Source organism: Phasianus colchicus, chromosome Z (assembly GCF_987193195.1).
Source record: "Phasianus colchicus chromosome Z, bPhaCol1.hap1.1, whole genome shotgun sequence".
In the NCBI taxonomy this organism is placed as follows: Eukaryota; Metazoa; Chordata; class Aves; order Galliformes; family Phasianidae; genus Phasianus; species Phasianus colchicus.
Window position 1 is genome coordinate 75,803,806 of NC_143476.1, and position 18,941 is coordinate 75,822,746.

At 37.8% G+C, this 18,941-nt stretch overlaps 1 protein-coding gene across 1 annotated transcript in view; it reads right to left on the reverse strand.

The window, feature by feature from the left end:
• The window catches only part of NDUFS4 (NADH:ubiquinone oxidoreductase subunit S4), a 47,305-nt gene extending 28,578 nt beyond the window's left edge, over nucleotides 1-18,727 (reverse strand). The window contains exon 1 of the mRNA XM_031609446.2: nucleotides 18,566-18,727. Within this exon, the coding sequence (XP_031465306.2) occupies nucleotides 18,566-18,651 (86 nt within the window). The 5' untranslated portion in view covers nucleotides 18,652-18,727. The remainder of the gene's footprint in view (nucleotides 1-18,565) is intronic.
• Between the last annotated feature and the right edge of the window lie 214 nt (nucleotides 18,728-18,941).

Sequence of the window (18,941 nt, forward strand, 5' to 3'; positions counted from 1 at the left end):
GAGAATAGCTGCAACTGGATGTAGAATGTTAACTAAGTGAGCATTCAATTTTCAGACAATATTGGCATAGCAAAGTTCTGAGGAGGCAAAACTTACACTGGAAAGGAATTTGAAATTAGTCACTATAAAGTCAGTCACAAAGTCACAATAATATTGTAAAACAAAGCAAGTGGGACAAAGCTCAGTTCAGTAATATTTCAAATGCAGATTCCCACCAATATATATACACCTAACATAGAATACATGCTACTGAATTTCCTTTAATTTTCCAGTAACAACAAAAAGTCTCTAGGTCATGAAAATTGAACTCAACAAATAAAGCATACAGAATCACACAACTTCATGACATGGACAAACACATGCATTTGAAGTGACAAAAACTGCAAGGATACTCAGAAGAACAACACAAAGCTTTTGAGGAAGCCAAGGAATGCAAGAACTTCACATCCAGATGATAATTATTCTGTTACCTCAAAATCTGTGTTCCAGAGAACTTCTGGTTTACCACAGCTCTCATTTTTTAGTTTGCACATATCAAACAAGTCAGTCATAAGAAAGGATACAGTAATTCTGCAATATGCTAAAAAGATGCTTCTAGATGCAACCAAGGAGAAGTTACCCTAAAACAAGAGCACAATGCTTGACTTCCAGAAGCAAGCAGCAGAGAAACATATTATTTCCAACCTTAACCAAGGCAAAGCATTCTGATGGGAAAAAGTTTATCTCCACATCGCCTCAGGAATTTTAGTACCAAAACAGCATCCCACAATTATTCTAGAACACTATATGATGTGGTGTTTACTCTATTACATAATATATGGCTAAAGAAAGATCATACAATCAAACTATAGAGAACTGCAGAGAAAAAAATGTGATATAAATCACGAAGCTTCTGCTTGTTCTATGAAAGGGTCTGAGGAAAACATGAAGGATTTGAGTTTGCCAGGATTGGAGTAATTAGGCTGATCAGAATCACACATTTTCTTTGTAATATAAATGCAATTTGAACAAAATTTCAAATTGAGCTTGAGCCAGCTTTTTAATATGAAAAAGCATTTAGCAGCTCTAAAAAGCATAAAAGCCATGCCCTTCCAAAATTATTTCCACTCAGATTATTCCATCTGACATATTTTTTTACTCAGGTGACTGCTCATTTTGGAAATTTCTGCCTTTGCAGAAAAGATAAAAATTCGTACCATTAAAGCTGAGAGGGAAAAACACATATTTGTAAAATCCCATCAGATAAAAAGTGGGCAGAATCTTTCTCTGTGATACCACTACAATGCACACAGGATGAGTTAATGTTTTTTGCACAAGGTGTCTCTATCAGATGGGATAAATTGGAAGGCATCCCACCTTACAGCTCTCCATGATGTTTAGCTCTCTTCTTCAAAGGCAGATAGACAGTTTTTCCTAACAAGTCAATTTCTGCTCCTCTTCACCACTTTAGATGTAGTTCACTTATCCCTGGAATTAGTAACCCTCTTCCCTTAAATATGCATCTGTCTGCTGAGGTCTGGATTAAAGGGAGGTAGAATTTTCTTTAAGAACTTTGTAATTGAAAACTGTTTGAAAACAGGTACTTGGACAGAAAAAGAGTTTGAAGCATAAGTTCATAGGACTCTGTGTAAGAATACATAAAACACCAGCTTTGCCTCAAAGATGACAAACTCATGGTACTATCATTTGTCCCATCTCTCATAGGAAAGTATCCTAGGGCCTAGAAATATCAGCAACTTGAAAATATCATGCAATCTGAAATATTACTATTTAAAAATTAATAAAAGTGTTACTGTTTCCCGGAGAACTTATTTAATTTTCACCAAATTTCCTTGCACAGTTTCCCTTATGCCAGACACTAAGCTGAGGAAGGAAACCTCTTTCCCATAAGCCTCTTTTGAAACTCCCACAATTGTAAGTATCATATCATCATACACATTTTCCCTCACAAATCAGTCATCCAGTCTTGACACCACTAACTTAATCTTTAAAATTAATGAATGTATGATCTAAACACCTTAAGTGACTACTCTATCTCAACCTTTTATTCTGTCCCCAACAATAAAACAATTCTCACAAGATTTCCAGTTAATACTTGACTCTGCCCATACACCCTGAACCTTCAGATGGCTTCTCTGACAAACCAAATTGCAGAAGTACAAAACATACTTTTTATTATTTCAGCTTCTTATGACTCTCCTTTCTACTCACCTCTGGAACTGTAATCTGCTTTTCTCTTTTTTTCTTTCTAAGCAACATAGCTTAACATTATGGCTTATCTCAGGCTGACACCACAAGGGGAGAAAGTCCCATTTCTCACTCTGTTCCACAATGAACCAAACTCTGATTTAAAATTACTGTACACAGAATATTTTAAATAAATATATTAGTATTTTAATTCTAAAGTTCAGAAACTCTACAGAAGAGTTTTAGACACAACAGCTAGAAACAATCAAGACTTCCATATTCTAAGTTCATTAATCTCCCATCCAAAATAAAGATCAGACAAACTTCCTCCACACTATCTATCAAACAAAGTGAGATGAGACTCCAAGCTGGCCAAAGCTCCACTGTGGATTTGCGTAAGCATTTTTCTTACAGTGAGTTCCCTACTGATGAACAAACAAGCTTTAAATGCAAAAGCTGGGGCTTATTAGAATAGTTCGCCTTTTAAAACAAACAAACAAAAAACTCAAAGTGACTTAGACAAAAGTAAAATTAAGGTTTATTAAAAAGTCACTCATGTCCTCTCTGATCTTCCTAGTACTTTCCCACACGCTCAGTATGAGGCTAATCAACTCTGCAGCTTCTTGGACTGTAGGAAACCTTACACAAGTTCTTCTAGTCTCTAAGAAGGCTTTATTTCTGCCAACAAGGAGGCCTGACTGTGGCTGTTGAAGATGCATCTGGCACCAGCTCCCTTATCCTCAAGAACATTTCCTCTCTTAAATATAGTCATTGTATTAATGGAGGATACCTGGTTTGTTCTTTGAACATTAACATGAACACAAAGGTATCTTTGTCTTTCCACAAACACAACTAACTTGGCATGAACCTGGAGTAGGTCCATCATTACTTAAAACATCATTTGGTTTACAATTACAAAAGTGGTATTTCCTCCCTTCCCAAATGTGTTGAGCACTTGAATTCCTTAAAACTGATCTACAAGATCCTGTATAATTGTTTCACACTATCATCATTTAATCATTTCTATCATTTATGATCATTTCATTATACTAATGTCTGCATTTCACTTAAAATACAATTGTTTATAATATTAAAGTTCTTTTAAACTGAACAGAGAGAGAGGAATAGAAAAGTGGCAAATGGTACTCTACACGGTCTTGGTAAATATTTGTAAAAAACATACTTTCCCATCAGCTCAACAATACTGAATGAATTAATGATGAATACAACTGCATTTATAGACTTCAAAAAATTCAGTAAGTTTTGTTTATTTTGGAAGATGAACAGCTACCCACATGGATGTCTTCTATGGGAAGAGGTGACTCCTCTTCTACAGTCAGTAAAGTCACAAATAGATTCTGTAACTCTGCTAGACAAATGGAGGGGCCATTACGAAGGCATTTGAAAATTCTTCAGTCCTCAGTACAGCACATACACACATAGTCTCTTAACTATCCTAGCCCATTGTATAACAAGGAGATAGCAGAGTTCCTTGCTTCTGTGGACATATGTCTCTTCTTCCATTTCTGAGAGTAGAGGCCTCAACTCTACTGATACCATTAATCAGTTCTGTTGAACTGGAGTAACCAAATAGTTGAGTGAAATTTTTTGTGATACTAGGACAAAGGAAATTAAGGCATTTGGCTTAAACTTTTACCTTAGTAACTTTGGATATCTGTAGTCAACTTTTTAAAACTATCAAACATGAAGTTTTTAAAAGTCTGCTAACAACCAGTATTTAACACCTATATGATCTGTTTATTTAACCACACAAGTGTAAGTCTTGCGGAAGAGGATGCCAGCCACAGAGGCTCTGAAAATCTCAAAAGGAACACCCACAAGCCTAGCAGAAGGTGACAAGCAGCCATATTCACAAGGTATGAGTTTGCCTTCCACAAAGAGCAACACTTACTGGCACGTTATACAACACCAATACACAAAAACTTATATTTACCTGATCTAATCTAGGAGTTGAGACTGAATTCATGGCAGGAAAAAAAAAAAAAAAAGACTCCTAAACCTCTTCAAGCAACACATCTGACTGTTTGATCTATTAGCACCCCCTTTTGGTCAACTGTTGGAGATATACTAAACAAAAAGTAGATTCTATGGCACACATAATCAGATCACAGCACAGAGATGAAAAAAAAAGTCCAAGAGAAAAACTCATGAAGTACTCATTAAGAATTAAGTTTACATGAAGTTTTAAGTAATCTGTGACTGAATGATCAAAATGACCAGCAGGTATACATATGCAGATGCTGTACCGAGCCTTCTGATGCACAAAATAGATAACCATTCTTAGAAAACCGATTTCTTTATTATTTATGATTATTATGGCATTTATTAGGAACAACAAAATTTAATTTACACGGTTTATAGTCACCATGAAAACTGAAATTCTGAACAAGTAGAACATGGAAAAACTGCCAGGTCAGAACTCTCCACAGCACCCAACCTAGTCACATGCTGCAATTTAATAACCTAAAAACAAATTAGTATAATGTTCTTTCATGTATAATGAACAGGTCATCAGTGACCTGTTAAATCATTTCAGATACAGTTCAGACCATGGCATTCAGGTCTAATATAATGCATTTTTATAATAAAGCTGAATTTGTAGAAGATAAAATACAATGGGATGATTTACTGGTAGTAGATTTACTACTGAAATACCGCAACTAAATTGACAATGACTTATCAGACTCGATGATATTATATTTCATCCAGGATATATTTATTATTGTTCCAACATAAACAAAATACGGGATAGTTTATAATCCCAAACAGTCCAGGTGTAATCCATGTGGCTCTGTTTTTTAGTATAACTTGCATGAATAGCTTCTGGCTTCGGACGTGAAGCAAATTCCCCACTTACACACAGTTACATTCTCAGACATTAATGGTAATGCTTGCAAAACAGTGCTAAGTTATAATCACTGCAAGGATGGTTTCTGGATAAATGAAAGGAATACTGAATTGTTTAACCTAAACTACTGCCATTTCTATATTAAGCAGCAAAAAAGACCAACGCTAAAATAGAAATGTATAAACACTGCATAAGAACATAAAAGGTCATATCAAAAAATACATATATTCCAGGTGTGAATTTAATAATCAGGGCAGGAACTTTTTGTGCTTTATTGTCAGGCAAATCTATTTACAAAAAGAAGCACTAGTCATCTAAATACACTGAATAAACAAAACAATAACTTCTAACATTTGACCTGTGGTTTAGTGTGCATTTTCAAAGCTAAATGTTGAACTGATTTGCCTTTGGAAATGTGACTTGTTTAATATTTCTGAGTACTAAGTACTTTAGTTCTTTTGGGTTCTACTGTAATCCCTGCAACAACTGGGCAAAAATTCACAGATCTTGCACAGGCTCACACCAGCACTCAGGCAAACACGGGCTTCATAGCTCAAAATAACTCTGAGAAAGCCCCAGGATGATACCAGACTGTTTCTCAACCCTCTTGTATACAAAGTCATTAATTGGATCTAATGTCATGTCAGTGCTTCTAGATCCCTTTGTGCAAATAATTCAAATTATTCTAGCCTAGCTCAGACAGCAGTGTACAGACTGTAGAAACACTTTAGAGAATGGGGCTTAGAGCCTTAAGAATTACCCCAAAATATTTAAGTAATAATTGTAGTAATCATAAAACTCACTAGGAAAGGAGATTTGATGTATTATATTTTCAGCAATATGATCTATAATTTATAAGATGTTCATGGACTGTCAGGTGGCAGAGGACCAATTAATAACTGCCACCTGTGCAGTTGCCAATCATCAACTTTTCATTACGCACTACTCTTAAGCACAAAACTTTATCTTAGAAATTCATCTCAGATCACACAGTTGAGAAGGCAGACTGCCTGTGGACTAGTGGAAACCTCTTGTAGGCAAGTCAGCTGAAGACAAGTAATACCAGAAATGCTGCATAGCCTGTATCAACTATCAACTGACTATTTTATTATTTAAGGAAATGCAGTTATGTTCCTGTCATTTACAGTGATTTAAATGAAGATGTAGATGACTTATTCAATTTTTGTAACTATGAATCCACTTCACTTCTCCTGTCTCAACTTTTCCTTTTTTTTTTTTTTTTTTAAATCTGAGAGCATACTATACAGAGTTTTATTTATTCTTTGTCTGCTTCTAATTCCAAAAGCTCTTACTGCTGTTCAGTTAGAAAGCCCAATAAAGCTAACAACGAAGAGGGGAAAGCAATGTGGGGAGTAAAGACAAAATACACAGGTGACATATTTGCTGTTTGTTCTCAGTAAATGTCAAGTTTCTCCCCACACATGCATTCATATAACTAGACAGTAACTAAAAACTGTGCTCTCTTTATAGCAAGAACAACAAAAGTCAAAGGGTTTAATTCCAAAACTGTGAGGAATGAAACTAATGTTCCACAGCCCACCTCTGTGTTAGGGAAGTCCATGCATTTTGAACAAGAGCCTTTGAATTATGTAAAACTAAACAAGAAATGCAAACATACAGGAATCTTCACTCAGATTGTTCTATGGCAAAGTATGGTCTTGTTTTTCGGCCCCATTCTGTTCTCTTGATTTTGCCTTTCTATTTAACCAAATGTACAGGTTTAGGCAACAATTATTCAAATAATCTCAATGTAATCTCAAAGTCTATAAAACATAGCTGACAAATTAAAACAAGGTGTTTTTTATTTTAATGTCCTCAAACATTTCTAGCGTAAACTACTCAATTGTATGTAGGTCAGTCTGAAAGTAGTACCTCCTGTTTATTTCCATGGCAACTACAACAGACACAAAGACACAATAACACTATTTAACAAAGCAAATTCTCAACTACAAAACACCATTTTTCAACACCATCACCACTGTTATCTATGCATTTTTGCCAGCAGTGAGAAAGAGCTCTTCATTTTGTGATGTAACAGCTGTGCCTGGCCATCCAGAAAAGCAGCTCGTCTTTCATGTCACTGTTGCCACTAATGAAACACACCTCTCACCACTTCACTTTGCTCACATCCACCGTGTGGTCTTCATAAACTCTGAGCAACCACTGATGATGCCAAATGTCAATGGATGCCATCTCTTACACATACAAGAATTCAGTAACACAACTTCAGAGGGTCATAGAATCACTGCAGTTGGAAAAGACCACTGAGATTGAAGTCCAACCATGCTACCATGCTCACTAAACCACGTTCCTCAGGGCCACATCTACATATTTCTTGAATACCTTCAGGGGTGGTGAATCCACCAGTTCCATGGAAAGCCTGTTCCAGTGCAGTGCCACTCTTTCTGAGATTTTTTTTCCTGATTTTTCTGTCTGCCTTTAGAGAGAAGATTATCAAGTTTACAATTCCTTGGAGTTTCATCCAAGACAGAAGGGGCAGCAGCCAGCCCTACACACCAAATGGATTTAGCAGTTTGCCACAGACATGGAGTAAAAATCATATACTGAAAAGAAATTTTACGCAGACGGTCTCAAAATTGTACAACTTACAGGATCCTTTGTATTTGACTAGATTTCCAGAATTAGGAAGCGAAGCTCTGATTCTACCCTGGAAGACGTATTCAAAACACAGTGAAAATCAAAGCAATTTATTACACTGGATACTAATGGATAAGGGATTTAATCGGCCAGATAAGGGGAAAAACACTGCTGAAGTTTTTTGCAGCAGAACTGGAAGAAATTCATCTGCACTTCCACGTCAGATGCCAGCGTGTCAGACTGCCCCTCTGCTGCCACCTGTCACACAGCAACAACACGGAATGGAACACTGTTGGGAATGGTAGCCTCCACTGCCATACTACCAATGCTGGCCTCTGATTTGTGGGCCAACAGAAAAAAAATAAGAGGCATCACTTTCAGAACAGGCCCCATATTAAGAATGAATCCCTTCAAGTACTACAGCAAAACTATGGCTTATAATTGTTCATAAAGGTCAATCAATCTACGTGGTTGGGTAGCAATGAAGAAAAATTTACTATGCAGTTGTCAATTTTTGTTTATATTACTTCGTAAACAACACAACCAAAAGGAAAGCGACAGACAGAAGATCACTTTTCTGTATCACATGCTCTCAGCAGTTCTTTTAGATGAGAATGAGATAATAATCCCGCTAAAACTGAGGATAATTTCACTCTTTCTTTGTCCACTTTATCTCATCTTAGCCACTTTACTCTTCAGTTTCCCTCCTGAAATCAAGCTTTAGTCCTCAAATCCTCTTTTAACTGCTGCTATTTTACTATTATCATCTGCCTTAGCTACTCTTCATAATACCAATCAACTACAGCTCATTATTTGCTTTTTCTGTCCACGTTATTCCTCCACTGAAATACTCCAACTCCTCCATTGTACACACCCCTGAGTAGAACAAACATGGCATTTCAATCATTCTTTGCTCACTGAGCAACATGAAGATACACTAGTGATGCCATCTTACATGAAAGAATAATTATAATTTGAGTTTTCAAGTCAGCTTGTGCTTAATAAAGCATCCTAAAGACACAGGCTGCTAGACTATGTGTGTCAGGGCCCTGAAGACACTAACAGGCCTTAGAAAATCTGACCAGTCTTACCACGGGTCCCTAAACACACCAGGAGATCCATTTAAGCTCAGCTCTGAATCTTCAGTCCATGCCTGAGCGACATGATTAAGTGTACCTTTCCACAGCCTTGGCTCTGGCTCCTGCCTCAATCCATCACTCAACTTACAGAATCTCTCCTGCCACTTTTTGACCTTGTTGCCTGGATGGACTTAGATACACTGCAGCTTGTTTTCAAACCTGGATCTGGCTCTCATCTCCTAATTGGAGTTCCCAGGTGGACCCTGGACCTGGCTTATCTCTTAGTTATATCTGGGACTGTTGGCAGATCCTACTAGCAGCACCCAGTTCTGCTCATTTTGAGACGACTGCGCCGGTCAGTGAGGGCACTGTCCTTGCTTGGATCACCTTCAGCTTCCAGCTTAGCTTCTTTTTAGAAGCAGCTGGACTTTAATGCTTCCTTACAACACTTGATAAACATGACTTCATATTAACTGCAACTTCAACCATTTCATGTAACATACTTGCATTTGTTTTTCAGCATCATGACTTTGAAAACAAACCAAAAGACTTAATTTTTACCTAGTTTCTCTATGAAGACCTAATTTATATTTTATCACTTTCTAAAAAGATATAACCACACAGATTTTTGTTGTGGACACCAGCATGATCAATTACCTTCTACAATACACACCTGCCTTTAAGTGTGCAGGTAGCTGCAACCTACATGGCTTATGGAAGCATCTCCAATTCAAGTTTTACAAAGTTATCACATCAAAACTTCAAACGTCAGTTTACACACAAGGATGACTAGCAGTTACATGGTGCCAGTTTAGAAAAAAAGAAGTTTCGTCTGCAGCATACCATATAAATCTCTGCAGTCTTGAGACAACTACTCATGAAGGAGAATTTACTGTCTGGCACAAGAGTAACTGTTAAGCTACTTAAATGACATCTACTTCAGAAGAATAGTTGACTGCACTGTTGCTCCATAATTATCTTTATTATTTTCTTTCCATTTAAAGCTGTTAGCGTAAGCACACCTTACAATCATTTTTTTTTTTTTTGAGAACTCACCTATGAGATAAAAGTAACCTAATGAACTCATATTTCTGTGCTCTCCTGTACTTTTATTTATACACTGACTCTCTCCCACTTCACTGGTACTACAAACAGAAAGCCTTTCCCGAGCCTTCTTTCACTGTCCTACTATGTGAGTGGCTATTAGCTCTCTGGAAGGAGACTACTGCAGAATAAACCCTTAAGGCAAAACTGGTACTTCAAACTGGTACTTCATTCTTGAATTCCAGTACAGACAGCGACATTCAGACTACTTGTCTCTTTCTCTGGTAGGCACAATCAGCATCACTGTATGACAAAGCATTACTGCTGCCAAATTTCCCGGTGGATAACTTATGTGGTACAAATAAATACACCTTGAACACACGGCATAACAGTCAAAACCACTGCATCAGAAGTTGTTTCTTCTCTTAGTTTAAAATATGCCAGTGCTACTGAAGGGAGTAAGCCACTTCTTTGTTGTTGGGTCATCAAATACAATTCGAGTTTCATAAAAAGATTGTTGTTATGCTTATATGCTTCTGAAGATCGTTGAGTTCAGTATCCATAAAATCTCCAATTAAAACGACTGAAATGCTTAAAAAAACATAGAGAATTAAACAATTATTCTATGCAATAGTTTTTTTATATACTTCAATATAAATGGCATTGGTAACACTAGCAGGACATTATCTTATCAGATTCATAGCAAATGACAATCATCAGAAGCATATAAGTGCTGAGAATGCATTAATTAAAGATCAGACTTCAAATATTTAATGTAAAATACATCATATGTGAGTTTTAAAAAATTAGTAGAAACTGTTCATGAAATCTTTCATGTAAACACTGCAAGAATAACCAGCTGCAAGAAGTGTTTGCCCACACACATTCTGGAGCTGCCTACGGTCTGTCTAGTCTAGTCAGAAGTTAATTTACTTCCTCAGCATCAGTTACAGGTCAAGGGATTATTACGACATACACAAATTACTGCAGCTATACACGGCCTGTTAACAAAACAGTAACTAAACATACTTTTGTACTGGCTAGGAGAGAGCAACTACACCTAGAAGTTCAGACAGAAGTATGCTGTTAATTTCTTAAGAAACATGGAAATATGCATTATAAAGATAACAATGGTTAGATTTTCAGATTGCCTCCTGTTAACTTAATGGTACTTTTTAATAAACAATAATGGATGTGATCCTAACGCAGTCTGGATACTTTGTGACATATTTAGAATCCAATTCTTACTAAAATTCTATCAAAATCCACTCTATTATTGTGAGAACAAAAGAACATATGCAAATTAGACGATAAAAATAAGCTCTGAAAGATTATAAAAATTTACTGAAACTGTCAGTATAAAAGATGTTTCTGAATTTGTTCTCATTTTCAGAAAAACTATTCATAGCAGCTTTGAACTTCCCCGCTCAGCACTTCAGTGCATGTAACTTTTATAACAGCTGATTTTGTTTACAACTGCCAGTTTGGTCAACAGCAGAAAAATCAATAGCCACTGTGTGAGCTGGAGTATCTTTAACTTCTAATTTTTCTCAGAATACTACGAGTTTAATTTCAAACTATCGTTAACAAAAACAAGCAAACAAAGAAAAAAAGCACATAGACATGGCTCAGAAATGCACAAGTTCTATTCTTAAGAATAGATTCTTTCTTCTATCAGTAAGATCAGCGTGAAGCACAATAACTACGAACAAGAATTCCTGTCACTTCCAGACAGAACTGAGTAATAATTTTGCTTTTTTTTTTTTTTTTTAATATCCCCAGGAATTTTTTTGACACCTAACACTATTTTAAAGCACACTTAATGTTCACAAATTCCTTAAAAAAAAAATATTAACAGACAACCTGTCACAGGTCAGGGATGACTAGAAATTATAAATACACAAAGTAGATTATTTGTTCATTGAATAAGACATCAGCAAAAACAATATCCAAAATTGTGAAACTAGCTGTAAGTTTATAATATCAGTCATGTTAATTGTAATTTGTGCTTCAATCTTCACCACTCATTAACATGGGCTTAAAATAGGCATGATTACCCACAGTGCTACACGGGAGACCTAATACACTAACATCTATACATGGGTCTAATATTTCCTCCCAGAAAAAGCAAGGCCAGATACTTATTTCAGCTGTACCTTGAGTGAAAGATCAAAGCTGACTGATGCGTATCAATTAAATTGATGAGCTACTTCTTTTTTTGGACTCTACATTATCCTGAATCTCACTTGTGCATGTTGCTAGCGTCTGTGAAGAACAGCTTTGAAAATTCCCACAAGTCCCTACAGTTCCTCGTAGTCAAGCCCCAAAACACCATCTTCTGGGCAACCATATAAAAATTCTGCAAATATTGCACTGATTTCAGATTTATACTTGGAAAATATGGTCAGTTAAGTCATAACACTCAAACATACATTAAGGGAACTTCATGGTCATTCTCCCCAAAAAGTATTTTCCCAGACTAAGTTAAACATGCTGAACAATATACACTAAACCACTGCAACTAAAGCACATTTTATTATTTTGTTGACAGATTTGAAATGCTAGCTATTGACAGATAGCATTCAAATTCCCTTACTCCATATATCCATACAGCATTTCTTAATCTATAGATTTCTTGATTTATTTGACAGAAAGTTATTTAAGTCACGATAGCACGTTTAACAAAAAAAAAACAACAAAAAACTCTCAAGCTGAGAGATACCAAATATCTGGTATTAGGAAATATCACCACAAAATCCATCTTTATAGAAAAGTTTATGCTGTTGCTTTTTTTGCTTGTTTTATTCTAAAATAAGAGTCCTTTTCAAACTCAGGATCAGAGCCTATTTTAAACTCCTTAGTCTCTAAGGAAAATATTATAGCCCTCTGCCTTAGGAAATTAGTGACAACAAACTTAATCTGACCTTAATTTTTACTTCTCTCAATCTCTACTCCTCTACAAAACTCTAAAGTACAAGGAAGATCTACAGGTCAGTAGAATAAGAAGTTATTTTAGCAGGAATTAATGTTTTTTGTTTTTAAATATGCCAGACTTTAGTTAAGTGATCCGTAGTTCTAAGCCCAAACTGGTTAGTTGCCACTGGGCTGATAACAAAGGCTTTCAGACATTTTACAGAAGAGGCAAGCCTACAGCTTATTTAGTATTCATCTGCCAATACAAACATACCTTAGAAGTCTTCCTTCTTTTCTCTATTAAACCTTATATTTCTAGAAAGGCTGTCACACCTCCTTTGGGTTTCCAATTCCAAAAGCGAAGGAAACAAACATAATTAAAGTCACTGTAAGTTATATTCTCAGCTATAAGCAGCAATTTAAGAAGTCTCGTCAAGAATGTTCTGCTGTCATCACCTCCTGCTCTATTTACTTTTCTCCAATTACATTAGAAATACAGCTATACCCAGAAAACAAAACAAAACAATAGCCCACAAACTTCTCTCCTTTTCCTCCTCCTCAAACTCTGGCCCTCCATATCTCTTTTCCCTTTCTGATCTTACATCCTCACTTTTCTACTGATCCTCGCCTAGAACAACAATGAAACTATCTGAACCTTATGAAATGTTATAGGAAACCTACATGGTATTAAGTACAAGAATTAGGAGGTTAAAGTGTATAAAACATACTATTTTTCACTTCTGCATTTCTCTCATCTGTGAAAGAATTCATTTTGATAGCAACATTTTAACATTCTTGAATGTTTCACTTTATCCAAATTTTTCCATTCTTGACTGGGCCTTTCCAAAGCTTCCTCCTTCTCTGCTAAAAGAAACGAGGAATAGCCCACATTGCTCTCCATACTGCTTAAAGTGGGAAATAAAAAACACAACTTTGGCTCACAGGAGTTGCTCTAACCTAGCATGGATATGAATATCCACAAATGATAGACCAGTCATGCTGGCTCATCAGCTCCTTCAGGACACAAGCAAGTAAGGATTATTAATTTTGATGTTGTATAAAATGCACTATAATAAAACTCAAATTACCCTATTTGTCAGAAATCTTCTCTGTCTTTTAAAGCACGCAAAACTAATAGGGCAAGAGTTCCTTCTTCACAATAAACAGAGACCAAAACATCATTAAGAGACAAGTTATTATAAAAATATAACCACAGGTGATGCTTTCAATCATGGTGAATATACAAGATTTGGCTACTACAGATCCTTGTATCCAAACACGGTTATTGTTTGAGTAGTGTGAACAGTCAAAACGGATGGGTTTTTAATGAAGTATGCACTTAGCTATATGCAGCATTTACTTCTCCTACATTACTGTTCTAGCTGTCTGCAAGATCAGACAAAGACTCGCTGCTGCTTACAGTTTTGTTTTTAAACTGATATTCATTAACCGTACAAATAACAGTGTTTTTCATTTTTTATCCCCCTTACATATTTGTCTCTCCAGATGTTTCACCTCGTCTGCTCCAAACCTCCACTAAAATCTAAGAAATTCATTCAGCATTTCAGTTTACAGCTGTACTAATGTGTAGTAATATAGTTTGATTCACCATATTTTCTCTGATATTCATTAAAAACAAAATAGAAATTCAAAATTGAATTCTAAAATCCAAGTTAAATCCAATAAATAAATATGTATTAAATATGTATTTTAAAAGGCTTATTTCCCCTCTAAACAACCAAAATACAACTTACACAGTAAAGGCAAGATCCCCACCAACTTTGTATACTTTTCTTATCCTGAAATTTTAACTCAGGTAGCCTCTGTAGATGCAGTCATCCACTGGAATCAATTTTGACAAAATTAAATGTTGAGTACTATTTTTTTATTTGAAAAAAAATCAGAGTTTCTGATGTGTTTCCAAGTGAGAACACAACATTTCCATTATCTCGTATGGCATATGTGAGAATGTGGCTAACATGCACAACAGGTGGATGAAATAATAAGTAAGACAACTTCTGTAATGTGTTACTACTCAAGATTTTATTTTTTTTTTTAAAGGCACTTAGGCTAGCACTGACACCGATTAAGCAGTGTTTTTATTAGCTACATACAGCCAAAGGTTTGTGAATCTTTATCTAGCTATCTGATCAACCTGGATCTACCACTGGGAAGTCTACTAAGCCACATCCAACAAAATATTCAACAAAAGGCAATATTATTTTGAAGAAAACAAATTATTAAGAGAAAAAAAAACACTGGTATGAAAAAGTTATTCACAATAAATGTAAACAAAAACAAAAGATGAAACATTTTCTGTGTTACTGCTGAAAAAGCAAGATAGCAACTGAACAATGTGCTACGCTTCTTCTGCATTTAGAAGTCCTTTATTTTTCCACAAAAATGGCTTCCCCCTCTTTTTCTGTTTTGAGCAAACCTCTTGCCAACTTTGCATATGCAAATGGAAAAGTAATATTTAAATGGCATCCCAGATTTCCTCATTCTCTTGAGCATATGGCATGAACTGAGTAGCAGGCTTTTTACTACACAAATATCCTTAATTCCTCACTCTGCTAACTTCAGGTGTCTATTATGATGAATTAGCAGAACATTTCTGATCAGCCTCAGTCTCTACAACACAATTACAAGAAACAGGCAATAAATTTTAAAGAACCATTATCTCTCACTGAAAAGTGATAAGAACAATCCATTATTATAAAATGTATGGACTGTATAGCCAGATATTACACCTGCACATACAAAACATTCTGCTTCTGCAACACAAATGATTCTTTTTGTATCATAACTGCAATATCTTGAGACAAAGGGACCCTGAAATTCCAAGTGATTTTGGCATGAATAGCAGATTCTCAATTTAGAATAAATTCATTTGTTCTTCAACTACAGAGCATTTAAAGTTTTTTCCAAGCTCAACCTACCCACATTCTCTAATTCAGGGGAAAACTATGATCCTTCCCAAGTCAATGACATTTAAGAGAGTACCTCCTTTGTTTTCCCCTCCTATTCACATGAAATTGTACGATTTAAGTTACACCCTTAAAACAAATTCTGGCTGACAGTAACTGAGTGGTCAAACTTTACGTAATTCGGAAAGGCAGACACATAAGGTACATCCTTCCCACTGAGATCAAATTCAAACACACACAACATAACTTTAAGATCATGAAACAGTAGATATTAACATTGTGAAAGCTTCAAAACTGCAATCCCAGCTGCTAATGGTCTATTAGGCTCGCCGTGAGACGGAAGGATGGACTCAGTAACAGCTGCTTCAGTGATTTTAGCTAGACTCAGTAACTGCTGCTTCACTGATTTCAGCTAGACATGCATCATTTCCTAAGGATATCAGAAATGGTGCATGTACTCTTAACTTAGGGCTGAACAATTATTTCCCAGTTGTGTTACTAATCACGAGTTCAGAATCACCAAGCCACTAGGACATGCAAATTCTGAAGTGCTTAATCATCAAATTGATACATTTAAACTTGGTGTTAGAGGAAGACGTGCTATGCATTTGTGAGAAACAAATATAACTCATGGAAATTAGAACAGAATCTCTTGGCAGTATTGGAAGATTCTCCTGGGAACTGGTTTCAAAATCAGAAGGCAGCTATCTTACTCTGTAACTGCAGTTCCAAAAAGCGTGGAACTATTGGAATTTGTGCAAGTAAAAAACTAATAAAAAAGCAAAAACCACTTCAAATAAAACTGATGCTTTAAATTTTAAACTTTAATCCTACAGTGAGCTAACAATAAACTGTATTACTCCCACGATTTCAGCTAACAACATGAATCTGTAATTTCAACATTACAATGAATCCTAGAATGGCTGAGGTTGGCAGGTACCTCTGGTCCACATAGCCCAACAGCAGCTGCAGTAGGGACATGCAGAGCAGGATGTCCGAACCACATCCACACGGCTTTTGAAGACCACCAAGAAGCAGGCTCCACAACCTCTCTAGGTAGCCTGTGCCAGTGCTCCATCACCCACACAGAATAGAGTGCTGCTTGGTGTTCAGGGGGAACTTATGGTGATCTACTTTGTACCCACTGCCTCTTCTGCTGGCACTACTGAAGAACCTTGCTCGATCTTCTTTTATTCAGCCTTTAGACAGTTCTATATAATGATGAGAACCTCCCCCAAGCTAAATTCTCGTCTCCACACTGAATGGTCTCAGTTCTCTCAGCCTTTCCATAAAGGAGAAAAGTGAAGCTGCAGTTCCTTTCTCATCTTCTTGACCTTTTGCTAGACTCTTTTTAGTAGCTTCAAGTTTCTCTTGTACTAGGGAGCCCAGAACTAGACACAGTACTCCAGGTCTCCTGGTTCCAAGGAAAATTTTTTTCTCAGTCTTCTAGCATACAATGATTGTAAAACTGTGTTAAACTCAGTAAAAGAGACTTGCAGTGCCTCTCCCTTCCTCTTCTCCAAAAACCTTAGAGATTTACAATCAGGCTACTTTCCTGTGGAATGTGAAACATATATTCAACTTCTCCTGAGGAATATATCTCCAAGATCCCTCTTAGTAAAATAAAAATAAAAATAAAAAATTAAGGTACCCTAATACTGTAACTCCCCTGTGGCAGGGCAGAAACCTAGGGCAGATCTTATTCCAGAAGAAATGACAACTTCAGAGTCCCTACCACACATCTCAATGCTGTTCATTTCCACCTCTGTTACATCCTACTATTTGTTCTGGAATAACTGCTTAGAAAATTGGGTGTTTCAAGCAAACAAACAAAACTACTCAACCTGGATGAGTTGACTGCTCCAGCATACCACACAGTGCAGGAAACTTTTTGCATCAGCACTACAGGGAATGAAAGGAAGGGCAGAAACAAGCAGTCAGATGCAAACAGGAAGTTTCTGCACTAGCACAGACAAGCTCTTAAATTTATATTCATGATTCCAGAGCATTTTTGTGAGACTGAAGGTTAATTTTCAGCACTGTAAAACAGGTGTCAGTGTCATTGTAAAGGGGAACAGCAACAGTGGGACAGTCAGTGCATAATAAAAAGGGTAAAAATAAAGTAGTATGTCTACAGTTATTTTTATCTCTTCATGTACGTGAATGCAGTTTCCTGTGCGTAGATTTAAATAATTTCTCTGCACATAGAAAACACATGCAGATATTTTAAATAATTGTAACTTTCTCTAACCAGGAAAGCAAACCCTTCATGGTAAACAGCAGTGAACTTCATTTGTTTTCCCGATCAGAAATGGTGTTACAAAACCTTGGGACATGCACAGAAGACACGCACAACTCTCCAACTACAAGCTGAGCAATGCATTAAGTCCTCGATAACGTCTCCACTTCAAAGAAAAAAAAAAAACAACAACAAAAACACCAAAGTGCCAGCAAAAAAAATGAAGCTGTTTCCAGCATTACTTCATGGATGACAGTGAAGCACCAGTGAAAAATCAGCTACGTATCATCTGGGAAAACATCAAAGGCCTCGTGTTGAGAAGCCTCAGAGCAGCAGGGCGATGGGAGAGAAGCCTGCGGGAAGCCGGCACAGCGGCTTCCAGGAGCTGCGGCCCCCGGGCGCCGCAAGGACGCGGGGCGGGCGGTCACGGCGCGGAAGGACAGGCGCAGGCCGAGGAAGGCCTTCCCACAGGAAGGCCTGTGCCGGCCGCCCGCTCGCAGCCCGGCCGTCCCCCGCTCGCGTAGGGGCCCCGCGCCGTGCCGTCAGCCCAGCTCCCGAGGCGGCCGCGGCGAAGCGCTAGGCCCGGCTCAGCCTCCTCGAGCGGAGCGGAGCGGCGCGGCCTCCCCGCGGGCCCGTCGGTGTGGGGCGGCCGCGCTGCCGGCCGGCGAGCGCCCGCGGTGCTCATTACCTGGCCGGCGACAGACGGACCGCGGCGGCGCCGCCGCCCGCCGCAAGGTGCCTCAGAGCCGCTGACATTGAGAGAGCCGCCGCCATGACGCTCGCCGCAGCCGCTGGGGGACGGCGTCGTCGCTGGGCCAAACCTCCTCCGCCCAGACAGGAAACGCGAAGGCAAGCGGGAGAGAAAGAGGGGGCAGGGCGCGGCGGGCGCTGTGCCCCGGGGCTGCTCTGACGTAACGGCGGCGGTGGCAGCCCGAACTGCGCATTGCCCATCGGGGTCGGGAGCCGCCGCGGCCTCTCGCCGCCGCGGTGCCCCAAAGGCTGGGGCCCTGCGTCCTGCACAAGTGCGTGAACCTGCCCCAGCTGTGGCTCTGGTAACTTTGGCG